This window comes from Cavia porcellus, unplaced genomic scaffold (genome assembly GCF_034190915.1).
Source record: "Cavia porcellus strain 051 isolate PalLab524CR breed Dunkin Hartley unplaced genomic scaffold, mCavPor4.1 scaffold_30, whole genome shotgun sequence".
In the NCBI taxonomy this organism is placed as follows: Eukaryota; Metazoa; Chordata; class Mammalia; order Rodentia; family Caviidae; genus Cavia; species Cavia porcellus.
In genome coordinates this window covers 8,078,277-8,096,666 of record NW_026947513.1, presented here as the reverse complement: position 1 = coordinate 8,096,666, position 18,390 = coordinate 8,078,277, and the positions used below count along the sequence as shown (strand labels likewise).

The 18,390-nt window shown below is 44.6% G+C and overlaps 1 protein-coding gene across 2 annotated transcripts in view; it reads right to left on the bottom strand.

Moving 5' to 3' along the window:
- Rbpj (recombination signal binding protein for immunoglobulin kappa J region) overlaps positions 1 to 17,267 on the bottom strand; it is a 246,838-nt gene extending 229,571 nt beyond the window's left edge. Inside the window, exon 1 of one of the 2 annotated variants that reach the window (XM_013149988.3) lies at positions 17,145 to 17,267. In XM_013149988.3, coding sequence (XP_013005442.1) covers positions 17,145 to 17,176 — 32 coding nt within the window. In that variant the 5' untranslated portion in view covers positions 17,177 to 17,267. The remainder of the gene's footprint in view (positions 1 to 17,144) is intronic. The other variant, XM_063240476.1, reaches the window with a different exon arrangement.
- Between the last annotated feature and the right edge of the window lie 1,123 nt (positions 17,268 to 18,390).

The window sequence follows — 18,390 nt, the reverse complement described above, 5'->3', positions numbered from 1 at the left end:
ATAATGATGTTTTGATCAGTAATGGATCCATAGGTAATCACGATAAGCTTCTAATAGATCTGAACACAATCCCTTAACATTTTTACTGTACATTTCCTATGCTTGGATATGTTTAGATAACAGACTCTATTATCTTCCAGTTGCACACAGTCCTCAGCACAGAGCATGCTGTGCAGGCAGACAGCCTAAGAGCACTGGCAGCCTGCATAGCCTGAGTGTGCAGTCTTTATTCCATCCAGATTCGTGACATCCACCTCTATGATGTTTGCACGGTGACAAAGTTGCCTAATGATGGATTTTTCAGAGGTGATCTCATCTTTAAAAAAACCGAATAACATAGCAGAAGAGATGAGTGTGGTGATGCATGTTTGTGCATCAAAAGATAAATATATTTATGTTTTTTCAATTGCACACTATTAACAATTTATGATTCTTGAACCCAGAATTATTACTATTTTACATTGCGAATCAGTGGTCAGAGGAAGAAGTTTCATAGTGTTGCAAGGTACCACAGGAAGATCAACAAAAATGTTTTCTTTGTCCGTGTGTTTCTGAGACAGGTCCCACTATTCAATCCAGGCTGGTCTTGAACTCACTAGGTAGCCTGGGCTGGCCTCAATTTGAAGTGAACTTCCTGTCTCGGCCTCCCGAGTGCTAAGGTTACAAGAGTGCATCACTCTGTCCAGTACTGATCAACAAAAACCTTTGACACAGAAGGAATGTTAGGACAGAATTCTGAGGGGGTAGGGAACAGAGATAGGCAGAGAGAGAGATACAGAGATTAAAAAGAACAATGTAGAGTTTCTGACTGTTGAAAGCATTTTTAAATGATTGGATGAAGGTGCGTTCTAGGGTGGATTGGATCTAGGGTGTTGTGGGGTAATGACTCTATGGGATGCCTTTAAAGCAGCCATGCAACTTTTTTTCAAGTGTCAGTTTTTATAATATATTATGAATCTATATAACCTTAAACAAAAATAGTGAGTTAAAGTTTAAGAACTGTGGGGAGGTCTAGTTTTCAAAAAAAAAATATAGAGTATTAGAGCAAAAAATATTTGAATTCTGCCTCCCTGCTTTCCAGTAACATTTGTCAGCAGGTGTGCAAACACAAATGACCTTGACCCAGGCACCTGACCTCTGTGCATCCCTCTCAGGTCACTAGTACTGCAGGTCACTGGTGAAATGACCCAGGTGTGTCCTGGCGGGAAGAGAGGGGCTAGACCTGCACAGTTCATGGGCAGCTGCTTTGCTTTCAGACCACCTTTCTGCATTTTATTAAGCAGGACTTTTTTTCTCAAAGTGTGTTTATCACATACACGGCGCTCACATTCTCATTACAAGTATTAACTTCTCTAAGTGTCGTAAAAATGCTCTGAGGTACAAACTGGTGTTGTGTCTATCAAACAAATGAGAAAACTAAGGTACAGAGAGATTAGGTAACTTCCTAAAGGTCACACAGCTAGTAAATGATAGAACGAGGACTTCTTATATGTTGATCTCCGTTTTAGGGTAGACAGCAGAAGGAAAAAAACCTCGAAACAAAAAGATGTCAGAAAGGATGGACATGGTGGTTGTTGCATGCCTGTCATCCCAGCACTCTGGGAATCTGAAGCAAGAGGATGGAAAATTAGAGCCCAGAGGGGAAGGAGAGGATGAGAAAGGGAAGTAAAAACAAGCTGTGTAATGTGCAGGTACCAACTTCCCATGATGAACGCAATCATTACGTACTGCAAACATGTACTCATAGAAATAAAAGTTAAAAATGGTAAACCCCATCTGAGTAACTTAACAATTTAGTGAAGACCTCATCTCAAAATGAAAACTAAAAGGAGTCTGGGAATATAGCTCAGTGGGAAGGTCCTGGGTTCAATTCTTGGTACTGAAAACAAAACAAAAGCTACAGCAAAACAGCAAAACATATCCTATTCTCTACACTCCATAGATGTTTATCAGACTGATTTTGCTCAGTGTGCCCTGGTAGTTCATGTTTGTTTCCATATCCAACTCGCATGGCTTGTAAATAGCTTGGATTACCTATGCGGAACCTAAGAACCTGGTCTTGAGCTGCAGACGGAATCACGTTTTGGTGACCTATTTATTGACACTGATTTCCACAGCCCCGAGTCTATAAATGTCCTATTCAGAACCGTAGGTGGAGGCTGGATAATTGGTGTTGCAGGTCACTAGTGAAATGCCTCAAACCAGAAAGCACCGAGGCATCCCAAGAAATTATTTTTCCTGGCCTCTTCCATACAATCTCATAATTCCAATTTCAGATGTTTGGAGCGGGCAAAACGCTCTTACGGTTCCCTTTACAGCAATGGAGAAAACACATTAGGAGTGCAGCTGAGGAGAGAAGCTGTTTTCCTGCCCTCTCCTGCCGCTGTCTTCCAGAGGATGTCGCCCAGCATTTGTCATCTGACACAGGCGAAGGGGGTGACAGAGGTGAGAGGACTTGGAGGGAGAAAGTACTTTAAGAAATTTGCCACTTTGCAAAAGGAAAACCACTTGAAAAACACAGCCCCTGAAAACACACCCCCTTTTTGCCCCCAGAAACAACATAACTATCTAAAAACAAGTCCCGCGTTTCTAGGTAGCTTGGTAGCTCTTACTGTGTCTTTGGGCAAATGCCTTGTGGTTACTTTTGGACAACTCTGAGACATTTTGACATCTTCACTATTTTAGGGACACTTTGGAACTGTAAACCAAGTCCCACACCCTGGATCTGGCCTTCCTGGACCAATATATTAATGGATTATAAAGACTGTCTTTGGCCAGAGCTTTCCTCTGGTTCCGTTGGGTCCACTGCTTGAGAAAGCTGACCTCAGGCTACCCTTTTTGTCCTTGTAGAGTCCAGTTTGAGCAAGAATCCTGTGAAATCAGTTTAGTGAAAATTCCCAACCCTTGGTATCTGATTACCCTCTACGGTTATCACCCTGGCCTGCCTTGAGCAATAATCCTATCAATTCTCTGAGCTTTCTTTCTGGTAGTTTTCTATCCACTGAGCCCACCAGTCTTAGTTCTCCTTGTTGGAGTTGGAATTGAAAGAGACTGGTCTGTTTCTCACTTTAAGACCACATCTGAGCGGTCCCTATTCCTGTAGAGATGAGAGGGCGGTAGGTTAGTGCTCACGTGTACTTAAGCTCTGATGCTTCCCTATTGCCTACACTGTGAAAAGAATGAAATCACAAAAAGTTGGGAGCCCGAGGGAAGGGGAAGCCAGGCCAGGCGTTCTTTCTTCTTTCTGGCCTTGTTACCCTGCCCTAATCTCTGTATTGCCCACTTAACATAGCTGAATTTCTACCCGGCCCTGATCTTGCTTATCGCCAAAGACTGGAAACCTCGGGGCCAGAGGTCCCACTTCGGGTGGCTGGTTGAAACTGGCTGGATCTCAGACAGCTGCTAGAATTGCCTTCGTGATAATTCTTTCTGAGTGACCCTCATCCCAACAGCGTGGCAGTTGACAATTGTTATGATGACTGCTGGAAAGAACCCCAAAAGGAAGGAAAAGGCCCGAATCTCCAGAAAGTTTCTGCCTTTTCCCAGGAAAACCAAGACCCTTCCTCCCCTTGTGAGTCTATTCCCACCCCTCATTTCTGTCATTCTATATCCTTAAACTCCCAACCCCTAAAGGGCGGGGACATTGGTTTGCAAAATTATTTCTCACTTCTCCCATTCTTAGTTAAGGATAAAATTCTCTTTCGCTGCTCAGTTGGCCCTCGGTTGTGTTATTAATGTCATAATTCTTGAAGGAGAAAAAGGACCCAGGCCGGGGTCAGACACCGGTAAGTCTAAGGAGGGAGAATTCAGGAGTTGTGAGGGTTGCTGGGAGTGATGAATTCGGCCCTCTTAATTTCGTTTTGTAAAAGACGAATCAGGTAGAAATAATTTTTTTTAGCATTTTCTTTGGTTATTTACATTGTTTCTGTGGCTTGTGCTGGCCTTGTGCTGATACCAGGCCAGCCACACAGAGCTACAGTGATGAAGAGCCTTTGGAAAATCAGGCAAGAAACTTCAGCAACAATCAAAAACAAATTTTCCAAGGATCAGATATGTTTTTAGGCCATCAGGACAGAGCGAGCCACAAGTCACGTCAGGCTGTCTGTGTAGTAAGAAACTAGGAGAAAACGGAGGACACTGTATCAGAACTGACAGGTCTGTGCAGAGACAGCCCGGTTTCCTTGCTCCTGCTGTGGCTATTTTCATATTCAACTGGATCCAAGAATAAAAAAAAAAAAAGCTGGGAAACTCATCTGTAGGAAATGTTCATTAAGAATTACAGATTTAAATGTAGATATATTTTTATTGGCATCAAGGAGCCCTAAAATGTTGTAAATTGCATATAATGTATTACACATGTGTGTATTATTTTGAACACAAATTAATTCAAAAGTATAGAAGGAATTTGATCAGTCTCAAGAATTTTTTCAAACAAATGTGTTTTAATGAAACGACTCTGGGTTCCAGCAGGGCTAAACTCTCTCCGCCTCTTCCCTCACTCACTACAGAGTGTGATTTATATAATGCTTGATTATTTATTAAGTGAGTGTTTGAGGCCTTATTCCATGCAAAGAAGCATGTCCTACTTGGCAAACTGCTGATTTCCGACTACAGAACAGGGACCTTACCATTTATAAAATACTTGTACAATCATGACTTATTGATCAGCTCAGTGGGTACAAGATATGTACTTTTTAGTGTTCAGTTTTAATGAAAAAGGGTGCAAAGTGCTACAATGGTTTGTTAAATGTCTCACTTTCCATAACTATTGGAGACAGATTTAAACCTGAGGCTTCAGACTTTCCAAGTTCAACACTTTGTGCATCCCCATGTGTTGAGGGCTGAGGCGTGGCCCCCACAGTTCTTACACTGACACCTTCACCTCCAGTTTCTCAGAATGTCTCTGAACTTAGGGCCTTTGACAAGAGAATTAAGGTAAACCGAGGTGATAAAGGTGGACTCCAATACAATGTGACCAGTAGGGAGTAGGAGCAAAACAAAAGGGAGATAAGAAGGAGCGAGGAGACACATCTTCTGCAAAACAGTAGGGAGCCCAGAAATGGGGGGAGGGAACAGATAAAAAAAGAATTAAAATCTGGCTGTCTATGGACCAACTCCACATGATGAATGCAATCATCACCTACTGCCAACATATTTGTAAAAATAAAATTTAAAGCCGGACATGGTGGCGCATGCCTCTAATCCCAGCACTCGGGAGGCTGAGGCAGGAGGACCGCTGCAAATTTCAGATGAACCTACACTACAAAGTGAGCTCAAGGCCAGCCTGAACTGCATAGCGAGACCCTGTCTCAAAAAAGATTTTTAAAAAATTAAAATTAAAAATTAAAAAGAGAAAAGTGACTTCATTTTTTTGCAGCAACATTTAAAAACATTTATTTTGGTGAAATGTGGAAATTAACAAAATGAGGCACATTTTCAAGATAAAAGGGGAGGAGCTGGGAGCTTGGTGGAAGAGTGCTTGCCTAGAATGCTTGATTCCAGCACTGAGGGTGGGGTCAGAAGGAAGGGACATGGGGGACGCACTTGACCACAGGGTAAAGACCACGTGAGGACACAGTGAGAATCTGGCCATCTGTAAGCCACAGAGACAGGCCTCAAGAGAAACCAACCCTGCCCATGTGTTGATCTTAGCTTTGCCTGTAACACTGTAACAAAACAAACTTATGGATACAGGTCTAGAAGTGGACAATTCACCATGGCACCTATTTCATTCTCTACAGGAAACAACAAGGGCTCCCTCTGTTTGTTCATACAGGTTGAGCATCCCCAACTATAAAATCCAAAATCCAAAGTGTTTTAAAACTTTTAGAGCAGCATTGTGAGCCTACAACATAGAAAATTCCCTCTCTGACCTCATGCATCAGATTGTAATGAAACACTGGGGCACTAAAGTGTCGAAAATTACCTTCAGGCTATGAGTATTAGTGCATAGAAGAATTTTGAGTTTAGTCTTGGGTCCCAATCCCCAAATATCTCATTATGTATATGCAAATATTCCAAAGTAAAACAAAATTTGAAATACTGCTGGTTCCAAGCATTTTGGGTAAGGAATACTTGGAATTCCCAACCAGTCCTTAGGACTGTCATGGCTTCCTCTAGCTCACTTACTCCTCTCATCAGGACTTCTTACTTAGCGGTGTCATCTCTTCTCCCTGGTTGTGTTTCCTTTCCATCTCTAGGGCTTTTTAGGATATTACTGGGTTTTCAAGACCCAAATCAAACACCACCATTATACCTAGTTTTGGGTGCTGGCGTTTCCTGAAGATGGTTTCTAGGTTTCTTTGTCTTGAGAAAAGCACAAGTGGTAGCAAGGTTTTATTAAAGGGAAAGAAACAGACGCTTCAGAGCAATTCTGGGCCGAATAAAAGCAGGGAAAGAAAATTACACCCCACAGCGCGATGGTGGGCCAGCATGCAAGAGCAACCTCAGTGGCAAAAGCTCAATTTATGTATCACTCACTCCTCCTCAGGTCTTGCCCATCCTACGAAACCTGCTCAGACTCCTTGAGAAGTCCACATGCAGGGTTTTGGGAACTGCTCTGGTACTCGTCCTGGAATTTTGTAATTAACAGGTCATATCTACTCCCCAGTCAGCTTTGCCACACCCTAATCTCCGTCTCCCCAAGTCATGTCACCCTCCTCTATGTATTTTGCTTCTAGTAATCTCTTTCTTGATATCAAAGAACACTCAGGCTCAGCGGGTAGCTTATCTGGGTTTCCAGTTCCAGCTCTACTCCTGGTGAGCTGTGTGAGGTCTGTAAATTACTTAACCTCTTGACCTCGTATTCTGTCCCCTTTGCCAAGGGAACAGTAGCATCACTATGCTGAGATGGAAGGGGCAGGGTAGTGCATGTAAAGCTAAGTCAGTTCCCTGGCTAGGTGGCCTTGTGTGAGGCCAATGTATACAGCTTATTTTCTTACTATTCAAACTTTATGTTCTTATAATCATCAATAATTATTTCCACATAGTTCATTGTATTCCTAAAATTTTCATAGTATCTTTTCTTAACAAATCTAAGAGCACTTGAATCTTTTTATAAAGACGACTTTAAAAATTCTGATTATAGAAGTAACATATGCTCACCACAAAAATAAAAAAAAACAGCAAAAAGCAATGAGGGAAAACGAATTTATAATCCTGTCACTTGGGATATTCATCGATATTTTGGTGTGTTACCTTCTTTTTTTTCTTTGTACAAACATGCATGATTTTGAAACAGAAATGATTATCGTCAAATTACTGTTTTCATGTAGTACTTTTTCATAGGGAGAAATCTGTCTGTACCATAGAGTCTACATAAAAAGTTACCACTAGTGACTAGCTGCGGTTCAATTTATAGTTATTTTGTTTAATTTGTATAACGTTAAAAATACTCAGGCAACTTTTTAAAAAAATAAGAATATTTTACAGAACAAGGATACCCCACTTTGGAAAATTCTGATTCTCTAGTCCCCCTCAGCCTGTGTTCCAGCTTCCGGCCAGAACTGAGAAGTGTTTTTGCTGTACATTCATGGCCCACACAGATCCCTGGTCTATGTTACCCTTCACGAAGCACACAAAGCATTTTCTTGCTAGTATGGCTGTTTGTGAACACATCTATTCTCCTTCCCTGGAGTAAGCAATTTTGGAGCAAGGGTTATTCTGCTTCATCTTTTAACCCTTTGGCCCATGATGCTACGGACTGTTTATATCCCCCAAATTCGTGCTTTGAAATCCTAATCCTCAGGGTGCTGGGAGGTGGGATTTTTGTGGGGTGATTAGTTCATAAATTCCTTCTTGAGTGGGGCTATTGACCTTATTAAAGAAGCCTGAGAGGGACCCCTCCCTGCTTTCACCTGAGGACACAGCCAGAAGACAATCTCTGTGAGCCAGGATGCTCATTGGACATGGAATCTGCTGACATTGTCACCGCCTGTCCAACCTCCAGAATTGGGAGCAGTAAATTTGCCATTTATAAGCCAATCTGTTCATGGTGTTTTCTCACAGCTGCCTGACTTAGTTTTTGGTCATGTGACAAAATGTTTGAGGAAATCACTTTAAAGGAGGAAAAGCTGACCTTTAATCCATGCTAGGTTGGCCGCATTGTTTTGGGACTGTGGCAAGACAGTACATGGTGGTGGGCACGTGTGGCAGAGCAAGGCCTCATGGGAACCAGAATGGAAGAGAAAAAGGAAAGGCCTAGCCTCCTAACATCCCCTTCAAGGGTGCGGCCAAGTGTCCTGCCTTCCTTTTCCATCTCCTGAAGGTTCCACCACTTCCCAACAGCAGCACAGGCTGGGGACCAAGTCTGTAACCCTTGAGCTTTTATGGGACACTCCAGATCTTAACTATGATGCTGTGCACATGGGTAGACTCAGCCAGCCCTCAGCACCTCCCTCTAAGACCTCAGAATATGCGACATAGATACCGGAAGCCACAGGCTCCTTGGAGAGACCTCCCTCCTTCACATTATTGCAGAAGCGCACGGAGGAGTCTGGACCAGCTGAGCACTGGGCAGGGGCTCGGACACCCACACCACAGTAGTGGCTTCAACTGTACTGGCGACTTTGGAGAAATGACATCTTCCTTCCAGGAGGAGCAAGGAAAGCTTCCAAAACTTCCAAATCGCCACACCGGAATTGCCTCACTTCTCATCGAGATACAGCCAGCTCTTCCACAAAAGGTGTCAGCTCTGGATTAACACCACCGACCCTCATCCATCACTAGACAAGCAAAGGGAGGAAGAGAATTGCCATGTACTAGGGGCTGCACTTGCTTTTGCTTCTTGCCATGCTCATCTGAGCACACGAGGCCTGCTGGAAGCCAGCGACGCATCCTGCATGCGTCTCTGGTGGGTGGTGGCCTCAGATGAGAAGCCAGATCTCTGGGGCAGCTGGCAGGCTCTGAGCTGCCCCACCCTGTGGCCGGCACGTGAGGCCCAGCCACAAGATGGGCGTCCGGCCCTTGCAGGCTGCATCAAGCCTTGGTTTCCAAAACCTTAGCCTCCAAAATTTGGGCTTATGTAACTTATTTGTTTGTTTTGAAGCCAGCCCTGTCCAAGAAGAGAGCATTTAAGACTCCCTTTTAGAGAAAATTTGGAAGCCAACATTATCATTAAGTAAATCAGCAAGCAATGGTCCTGTAAAAATACCGAGCCACACAGTTCTAAGGACTCGTACCGTCCTAGTCCTGGTGGAATCATATTGCCTGGTGGTTTTTCTGAAAATTATTCCTGGGATTTTGCTTCCCTGTCTCAAAACAGAGTTAGAGTCTAACAGCCCAAGCCTGGTGGTTCTGAGAGTTTCCTCTGGGTAGGAGCCCTGCCTTGAGGCGAGGAACCATGGAGTCCTTGGCTATAAAGAATCCCAGGGGCCCTATTACTAGCCAGTCCTTTGAGTTTGTGGAAGAGACCGTGCATTTTGTAGAATGTGGTCAAACATTCATCACACAGGCGAGATGCCATTTTCTATTAGATCCTAGATATGTGGGAACAGGTGTTAAGGCCCTGACAAAAATGCTGTTCCCTGTTATTTCTGCTAGGGGAAACCATGTAAACATTCAGTGAGAGAACAGTTAAAGAAACTATGGTCATTTTCAGTGTATCCAATTAAAGATCCATCGAAGTCACAAAGAGTCTTTCATGACTGGAAGGAAGTGTTTATGATTTGTTAGGTTTTAAAAAGTGGAAATGCAAAGTTACATATGATGTATGAGACCCATTACGCTTATTGTATGTACTTAGGAAATACACATCCTTTCAAGAGGGGTTATATCCGTGCAAAGGGATTTCGAGAACTTTTTATTGGTTTCTTTATACCTTTCAGCATTTTCAAACTCTTCTACAATGGGCATTTACTACTTTGATTGTCAGAAAATAAAATAATTGCACAGACGCTGCCTTTCCTGTTGGCAGAATTGCGTTCATATTTTATTTAGATACCGTTTTCCCTGATCCTTACTCCCCACCCACCCCCTGCCTCCATGGCTTGGAGAGTTGAGTCTGACAAAGAGGCTGGGACCTAAAATGAGGGTAGGAGGATGTTTCCAGATGTACAGAGCCACAGCAGCACCCCCTGGGAACCCCAAAGCAATGCTACGCACTGTTGACATTCCCCATGCACCAACTCCATAAGCCTGAGTCAGAAGCAGGCTGCAGGGCACTTTCCATCTGTTGATTCATCCTCTTCTATCAAGAGAGTTCCAGGGGGACGCCCTTTCCCTCCTCCTCTTACTGCAGCCTCGGGTCCCCAGAAACACTCTTGACCACTGTGCAGAAAGACGTCTTCGAGGGCTGGTGAGGCAGCCTGGCTCAAGCAAGGCGAAGGGACTGCTCTTACTGAGCTCTAAATGCTGTCTAGCCACAAGAGGCCCTGTTTATTCCTCAGCCCAGCCAGTTCCTGGTCCTTGTGGGTTTGCTCCGTGTGTTAAATGAGTGTAATCGGACTCGCACCTTCATTTGGAGCCGTGTGCGTGACCTCATCAGCCCCTCCCTGTGTATGCGGGTGCAGCCTCCCTCCGGGCACTGAAGTGCAGTGATGAGGGGCTTGACAGGCTCAGAAAGCAAGCTGTTCTGAAGTGTTTGCAGGAGCTGACGTGCTGTTAGCTACATGCCCAGTGATGATTCAATTCAATTACATGCACTAACTGCTTCGTGAGTGATTATCTGTATCACAAGCAGAGTCCAAGAAATTCCCAGTCCCCTTGGAGAATCCCTTCATTTCCTCCATAGTGCCCCTCTAGCCATTTGGTTTAAGGATAGATTCAAAATTTCCCCTACTCACTCTGGTTTTTTGAGAGAGCGTCTCTCTGTAGTACAGAATGACCTTTAACTCACTATGTAGCCCAGGCTACCCTAGAACTCACAGTGATCCTGTCTCAGCCTCCTGAGTGCTGGGACTTCAGGTATGTCCACCATGCCCAGCTAAGGCTTGGATTCCTGTGTGGTGTTGCTAAACCAGCAATGGCCTTCACATCAGCAGGTCAGGTGGAAAATCTCCTGTCTGCTCAGCCTCCCCAAAACTCTGCAGCTGTAAGCTTTGTCCAAACTCATTCCCCTACCTTTCAACTGGGACTAATAAAGCCAGCTTCATGGCTGTTCTAGAGTCTAGTTGCTAGTTAGAAAATACAAGCACTTGGCTGGGTTGCCCCTACAAACAATTTTTTAATACTTACAATAGAAAATCTTTCATTGTCTCTCTGACATTGCAATTGACCTGGACATCCTGCCTATTCTTGAGGCTTAGCTAAAAATTTGTCTGAAAGTCCTGCCCATAATGCAAGGTCTTTACTTTTTGATCTCAGTGTGAGTCCAGGTGGTGCCTAACACTGTCCCGCTTCCTTACCAGGGGCCATCAGGCCCTGTCCATGTTGGCTGAGTTAAGGGAGGGCATTTCCAGGAGAACAGTGGGAGAGCAGGAGACATAAATTGTTAGGCTGCTCTCGGCTTAACAGACATCTTTAAAGACTTTGGCAAACTGACTTTTGTGCTTGATCACATGGTGTTTACCTGCAAGCTTGTTGGAGGTGACACCACAGGACCAGGAAGAATCCAGATGGGGACACTGACCCCAGGGAATCCTGTCTAGTCATGACCATCTGGCAGCTTGAAAGCTCACTGGTTGTAAACACTAGACACAAGGAATTTCTTGAAAGTAATTTTTACAGGGATAAAGGTGACTCTGTGCCGCAGAAACCTTATTTCAAGGTTGGGGGAACCCCGTGTGCACGCCGGTGCAGGCCATCTTTCTGCTTCTTGCTCTGTTTTCAGCTCCCTTTTTGTCTCCTCTGGGCAGCCTCTTTGCACCCAGATTTGCCTCGTTGACATTCCCAGCTCATTGACAGGTGGCAGGGCCACTCAGGCCTTTGGGCACATCAAAGCTGCGGAGATGCCCCTCCTGACCTTAGGGTGTAAGTTTCCTCCTCCAAACACATGAAGACAGAGCTCAGCTGTCATGCACTTCAGGGAGTTTCTCCACTGGGATTGAAATTGGGGCCAAGAAAACACAGATCTGCCCAAGACCTTCTTTGCAGTGATTCAGGTTTAGAAGATAGTGCAGTTGGTCAGGTCACTGATAAAAGTTGTGACTCAATATAGCAAGAAAATGCGTGGAGAAAAAGCATCCCTTGCCCCATTTCCTATCTGCTGCATGCTTTTCCCCCATATCCCTTTCCCACTTGACTAGTATCACTGAATACTCTTTTTCAGGTGGATTTACGTTCTAAAAGGGTTTATTCACTTTAAATGACACTGTCTACAAAATCCAGCCTTTTATGTACTTTACTATAATTTATTACTTACAAAGATATGCTATTCAGACTTTAAAATGTTCATTTAAAATAGCTTTCCCAAACACAGCACAATGGCATGACTCTGCCTGAAGCTAGGAATTCCCAATTTATCAACCAGTTAAAACAATCTGATTTGAATGGGAAGTGCACTCCAGGTCTGGCGCTGTGGGCTTTGCACGTATTAGTGTCTTAGTCTTTCTCTTAGGGAATGCATCTCATTAGCCTTAGTGCACAGATAAGAAAACAGACTCAGAGGGAGGTAAAGGTCAGATCTCTAAGTGAAAGCCAGATTCAACCCTGGGAGTCCGAGTTCCTGGAATTTGCTTTCACTTATCTTTTGGAAAAAACACAGGTATGGATCTACCACTTGCCAGGAAAAAGCAAGCAATCTTCCTGTTGAAAAACCAGTTCTTTCAGCACTAAATGGCAAGCCCATTCTTCCCCCAAACTTCCAGTGCCTCGCTATTGGGTTCTCGGCTTGCAGAGGGCTTGATTCCCCTGTCCTTCCCCTGGTGGCCCTGCGGTCTCCGCTCTCAGCGCACCGTGAGCGTCACTCCACTGCAGGGCTCAGACTGCTCATGGCAAGCCCGCACTTGCTGTGTGTAGAGTATCCTGACCTCTCCAGCACCTAGCACAGTGCTGGCCCTGCTGACACGGAGCACACACATGCTGTGTTAAATGATGAATTGTTTGTTTGGACTCCTTTCCCCACAAAAATGTGTTACAAAAAGGAGTGGAAGCATTATGTTTCCAGCCAACCCGCAGACGTTTACTGGACCCATCCCACAGACAACCCAGGGTACTCAGGAGTTCTCTGGTGCCGTGGGTGGGACAGGAGGTGTATCTCCCCTGACACCCGCAGCCTTCTCTGGTTGTGGGATTAGATGGTGAAATTTTACCTAAGTCATAGTCCATCTTTGAGTCCCTTTCAAATTGTCCTTTTCCTTGAACATCTCCAACCTGTGCACACTGTGGAATAGAGATATTCAATTCCATTTTTCTGTTTTGGTTTTCTGAGACAGGGTCTTATATGTAGTTCACACTAGCCTTGAACTCAGAATGTAGCCCAGGTGGACTTCAAATTTACAGTGATCCTCCTGCCTCAGCCTCCTGATGAATGCTGGGATAACCAGTCCACATCACACCTGGTTTCCACTTCAATTTCTCACCCCGGATCTTTCCCCTCATAACTTTACCAGCCTTTCTTTTTTTTTTTTTTTTTTTTTTTTTTTTTTTTTTTTTTTTTTTTATTTAAGAGGAAAAAGAGAAAAACACAAAACAAGACAAAGCAGTGTAAGGTTACACATAATACAGAACTACAAAAAAAAAAAAAATAAACATAATAGTAAGAAATCACCTGTTAATAGATTACATAATATCATCTTGGAAATAGTTGCGAGTCACAATTCCCATTTCCTGAGTACAGCTGAGTTCAGTTGATTTTCAGAACAATTTGGCAGTTAAGTTTTGCTAATTTGTTTATGATTGGCCCTCATATCTTTCCACTTGTCTTTGGCTTACAGTGCCAGGGGTATGAGTGTTTATGGCAGAGGTTAAGATTATGGAGCTCAGGCTGGAGATAAAGCTTAGTGGCACAAGCGCCTGCCTGGCAAGTGCGAGGTCGTGAGTCTGATCCTCACTACAAAAAGAAAAGTGGGATTTAGGGATAGATTTGGGTTTGAATTCTCATCCTACCTCCAAGGAATATGGCAGAGAGAATAAGGTAACTTCTCTAAACCACTATTCTGCCTTCTGTAAGTGTTTTTACAACACTTACATGTGTTTCACATACTTTGTCAGGCACAGTTCTAAGGCACAGGTCTTTCTTTCTTTCTTCTGGTGCTGGGAATCGAACACATGATCTCACGCTTATCAGGCAGGTACTGTGCCGCTGAGCTATATTTCTGGTTTATATTTATTGATTCACAACTTCAGGAGATAGATTTTTTTTTCTTTTTTGAGACAAGGTGCTTTACCGTGTAATTCAGGCTGGGCTTTAACTCACTCTCTGGCCCAGGCTGGCCTGGAACTCAGGATAATCCTCTGCCTCCCCTCCCAAGGCAGGGATGACAAGTGTGTCCACCACACCTGGCTGAATATCCTCCTCAGGGAAATGACATTCCGAAGCAGATTGCTAATGGTGAACTGAACTTATTTATTGATGTTTTCCTTCTACCATAATGCTTTGAGGCAAGAGTGCTCCCATGGTGAACTTTCTGGGGTGTGGATGGGAGAGGACAGTTGCTGCTGGGAAATATTTAGGGGCCAGGAGACCCAGGGCTGTGGTCAGATCACCAGGGGTTAGAAGCGGTCCTGGGAGCCCATTCCTTTCTGCCAGTCCGTTTCCACGGCTTCTTCCCTCCCCGCACCTCCAAGTGTTGGAATCTGCCAGTGGTCTTTCCAAGTGTTTTTTTCTGCCCTTTTATTTCTTTCTTTTAAAATTTTGTTTTTCACGCGGCCCCTGGCAGCTGCAGGGTGGTGGCCGGCGGCAGCTGTTTGCATGTATGGGCCTCTGTGGTCCTCCTTTGTGAACCAGGGGCTCTCTGTGAGTATCAGAGCCGCTGCCCGGCAAGAGGCTCAGCTCCACCGATGATGCAGAAATGCTTCCCGCGACACACAGACGCAACGGGGGAGGACCCGTGGCTGCTCTGCAGCCCCTCACCGCCCACCGGGGGCCTCGCGCTGAAACCCTCGGGGCACTTTCGTCCTCCAGCCTGGGTAGCTTCGGGTTTGCTCTCTGGTCCTTCTCACTCACTGGACACAGAGATCTCAAAGCTGGCGGGGAGCACTGCACAACTAACAAGCAGGAGAGTGGTGACCCCAACACAGGTCCTCTGAACAGAAGTCTTAACGCCAGGCTGTGAGATTGCAGTTCATACACCACCACCACCACTTCCAACACACACACACACACACACACACACACACACACACACACACACACAGCCACAAAGCTGCCCTGAGTTCCTGTACGACCTGGAGCACCTTGTTAGGTGTCTCGCAGATGTCAATCCCTGTCTCTGAAGCAGCTGTGCACAGGAAGTGTTATCATCCTCGGTTTAGAGATGGGAAAAACTAAGTTTCAAAGAAATCAAATGTGGGGCCAGGTATTTCGCTCAGTGGCATAAGCGCCTGCCTTGCAAGCCCGCAGTCCTGAGTTTGATCCCTGGTACCGATTTAAAAAAAAAAAAAAGACAAATAAAACGTGAAGGATTTGCCAGACAGCTCAAGTGTGCTAAGGGCAAAACTCCAAAGCAAACCTGTACTTCTGACAGTGCTGCCGCCTCAGGCTCTCCTGTGCGTCACCTGAAAGTGAGAGTCAACATGGTTTCATCTTCGGGAGCTTTCAGCAAGGGCACCAGGACTAAGGGTGTGAGTGCTGTCTGCCCTGAGTGTCCTGGATAAGAAAGGAGGGATACAAAGGGCTGCGGTCACCCCTCACTTCCTTTACTACCTCCTTCCACCTGAACTGTTTCTCTTCTGCAATGGCTGCCTGCCATGTTGCCCTGTCTTAGAACCAGCTAACTGTGGACTGAGACCTTTACAAACTGTGAGCTAAATAAACCTCCCTCCCTTTGACTTTGGGTGTCTGGTGTGTCACCTCAGCAATGAGAAAAGTAACTAAGACGAGTCCCATTCAACTAACTCACACCTCACAAAACTGCCCTTAAATTTTCTGGTTATGCATCATTCTTTTTCTTAGACTTCTGTTAGAGATTGTAGTTTCTATTACGTCCAATATAGTTTTTGTTCATTTGCTTTATTCTGGGCTCCCTTAAAAATGTCTCCACTTCAATTTTAGAAGCTGGCACTCAGTGCTGTTAGCTTGAACTTGAGTGATGCCCAATAGAACAGCTGGATCTTAGCTGACCTGTCCCTTCTCATATCCACACTGCATGTCCCAGGATCAGTTTGCATTTATTCATAATCCACCTTCCTGATCACTTTACCTAGCTAACTCTTAATTTGGGTCTATATTATTTTTTTCCTTTTTCTGTTACTGTTGTTTACTGAGTCAGAACTTCAATATCTATTCCAGGCTGGCCTTGAGCTCGCTATATTATCCAAGCTGGTCTTAAACTCAAGATGATCCTCTTGCCTCAGCTTCTTGAGTGCTGGCGTACCATACACCCCCCCGCCCCCCAGTTTTCCTTTCCTATTCTTAAGTACACTAACTCTATTCCCTGGCCTTTGCTCTTGGGGTTAGACTTCAGAATCCGGAGACCACTTGCATTGTAGATGCTCAATAACTGTAGAGTGTCTGTATGCATGAATGGATGAGTACACGAACGAATGTTACCAATCACCCAGTTATCATACAATTCTGAGACTATCAGATATACCGGGGACTCCCCTGCATCCCCCACAGAACCCAGACTGTGTTTTGCAAAAGTCTTTCAATTATACATCCAACTCCATCAGTATCACCTACCAACGAATGCATTTCTACTTAAAAAGAAGCATCTAAAACTTTGAATACCCTGAGCAACCATAGATAGCTTTGATTCCAGAAAATTCCTTGTGTTTCTCTGCAGGGCTAAGGAATTTTGGAAGGGTGCAGGGTGAGCACAGAGGTAGAAGGAAGCAGAGATGCAGAACCAGAGGAGCCTCCGGCCGTAGACACAGCTCATATCTTGGAGCCTGGCTGAGGTCTCCCACTGAGTCATCCTCTGCCACATCAGAGAGCAGGCAACATGACCAGGACACTCCCAAGAGCAAAGGACATGCTTACTCATTACACCCTGAGGTGGCAGTGGCCAAAAGAGGATGAACTTACTCACAGGTCATGAACTACAGCATAGGAAATACTTGGTGGGACGCTGTGATGCCGATAACATGCTGGAGGAGCCACTCACCTCAGCAGCGCAGGATAGAACAGCCCCATCATCTCCCAGGCATGCGGGCTTCCTGAGGACTTCGTCTCAACTGTCTGTCACCTCTTTCACCCTGGCCGCTGCCCGCCTTGCCTGGCAGCGAAGGAAGTGGAAGTGTCAGAGTGAAGAGGAAGAAATTTGTCCTTTTCTCAAAGGACAAAAATGCAGACAAGCCCTTTTTCTCGCTTGTGGGTTGGAGGATTCGGAAGTGCTTTGATTATAGCAAGTATCTGGAAGGACAGCAAAATTAAATTCTCCTTGCTTCTTGTTTTCCCCCAGCCTATTATAAAATTTGAGGCCACATTTTTAATATGAAAGTGGCTGTGAGAACAAATTACCATGGGGGAAGGGAAGATAAAGGATGCTATAGTTCCTTTAGGTTTACCTGGTTTTCCTTCTTTTGAAAATGTTATTGCTTTGGGTTTCACTGTACCATTTTATAACATACAAGGTGGTTGTGTCCACCCCTGTTACTGTCCCTTACCTTTCCTCCACTCCCCCAATCCTCTTCTTGTTTCTCTTCTACTTCCATGCCATCTTTTTCTTCCAGAGTTTACATGTTGGGGAAAACACGAGATTCTTGTCTGAGTCTGCCTTATTTTGATTCCCATGATGATTTCTAGTTTTAAGCATTTTCCTGCAAGGATATGATTTAACTCTTCTTTATGGCAGAATAATACTCCAGTGTGTGTATATTTATCACATTTCCTTTAGCTATTCATCTCTTGACAGGCACCTAGCCTGAAGTAGTGTCTTGGCTGTTGTGAATTATTGCATTGTAACCGTGGGTGTGTGGGTGTCCCTATGAGTACACGGACTTTAAATTGCTTGGGGATAGGCCTAGGAGTGGTGCAGCTGGATTGCATGGTAGCGCTAATTTTAATTTTTGAGGAGCCTCCATACTGTTTCCATAGTGGCTCCACCACCTGACATCCCTGCCAGCAGCCTGGAAGGGCTCCTCTCCTGCCTACCGAGCCAGCCCTGTTCTTTGCATTTTTGTTGACAGCCATTCTGAGTGGGGGAGAGGGGAAGTTAATGTAGTTCTGTTTGCATTTCTTGATGGCTAATGACGTTGAACATTATTTTTCCAACTACTTACTGGTCATTTCTGCTGCTCCTTTTAAGAAAAGTCTTATCTATTTTCTTATGTATTTACTGGATCGCTTTTTTTGATGTTAAATTTTTTGAGTTCTTTATGTATTTGAGATATTAATACTCTGTTGCAAGA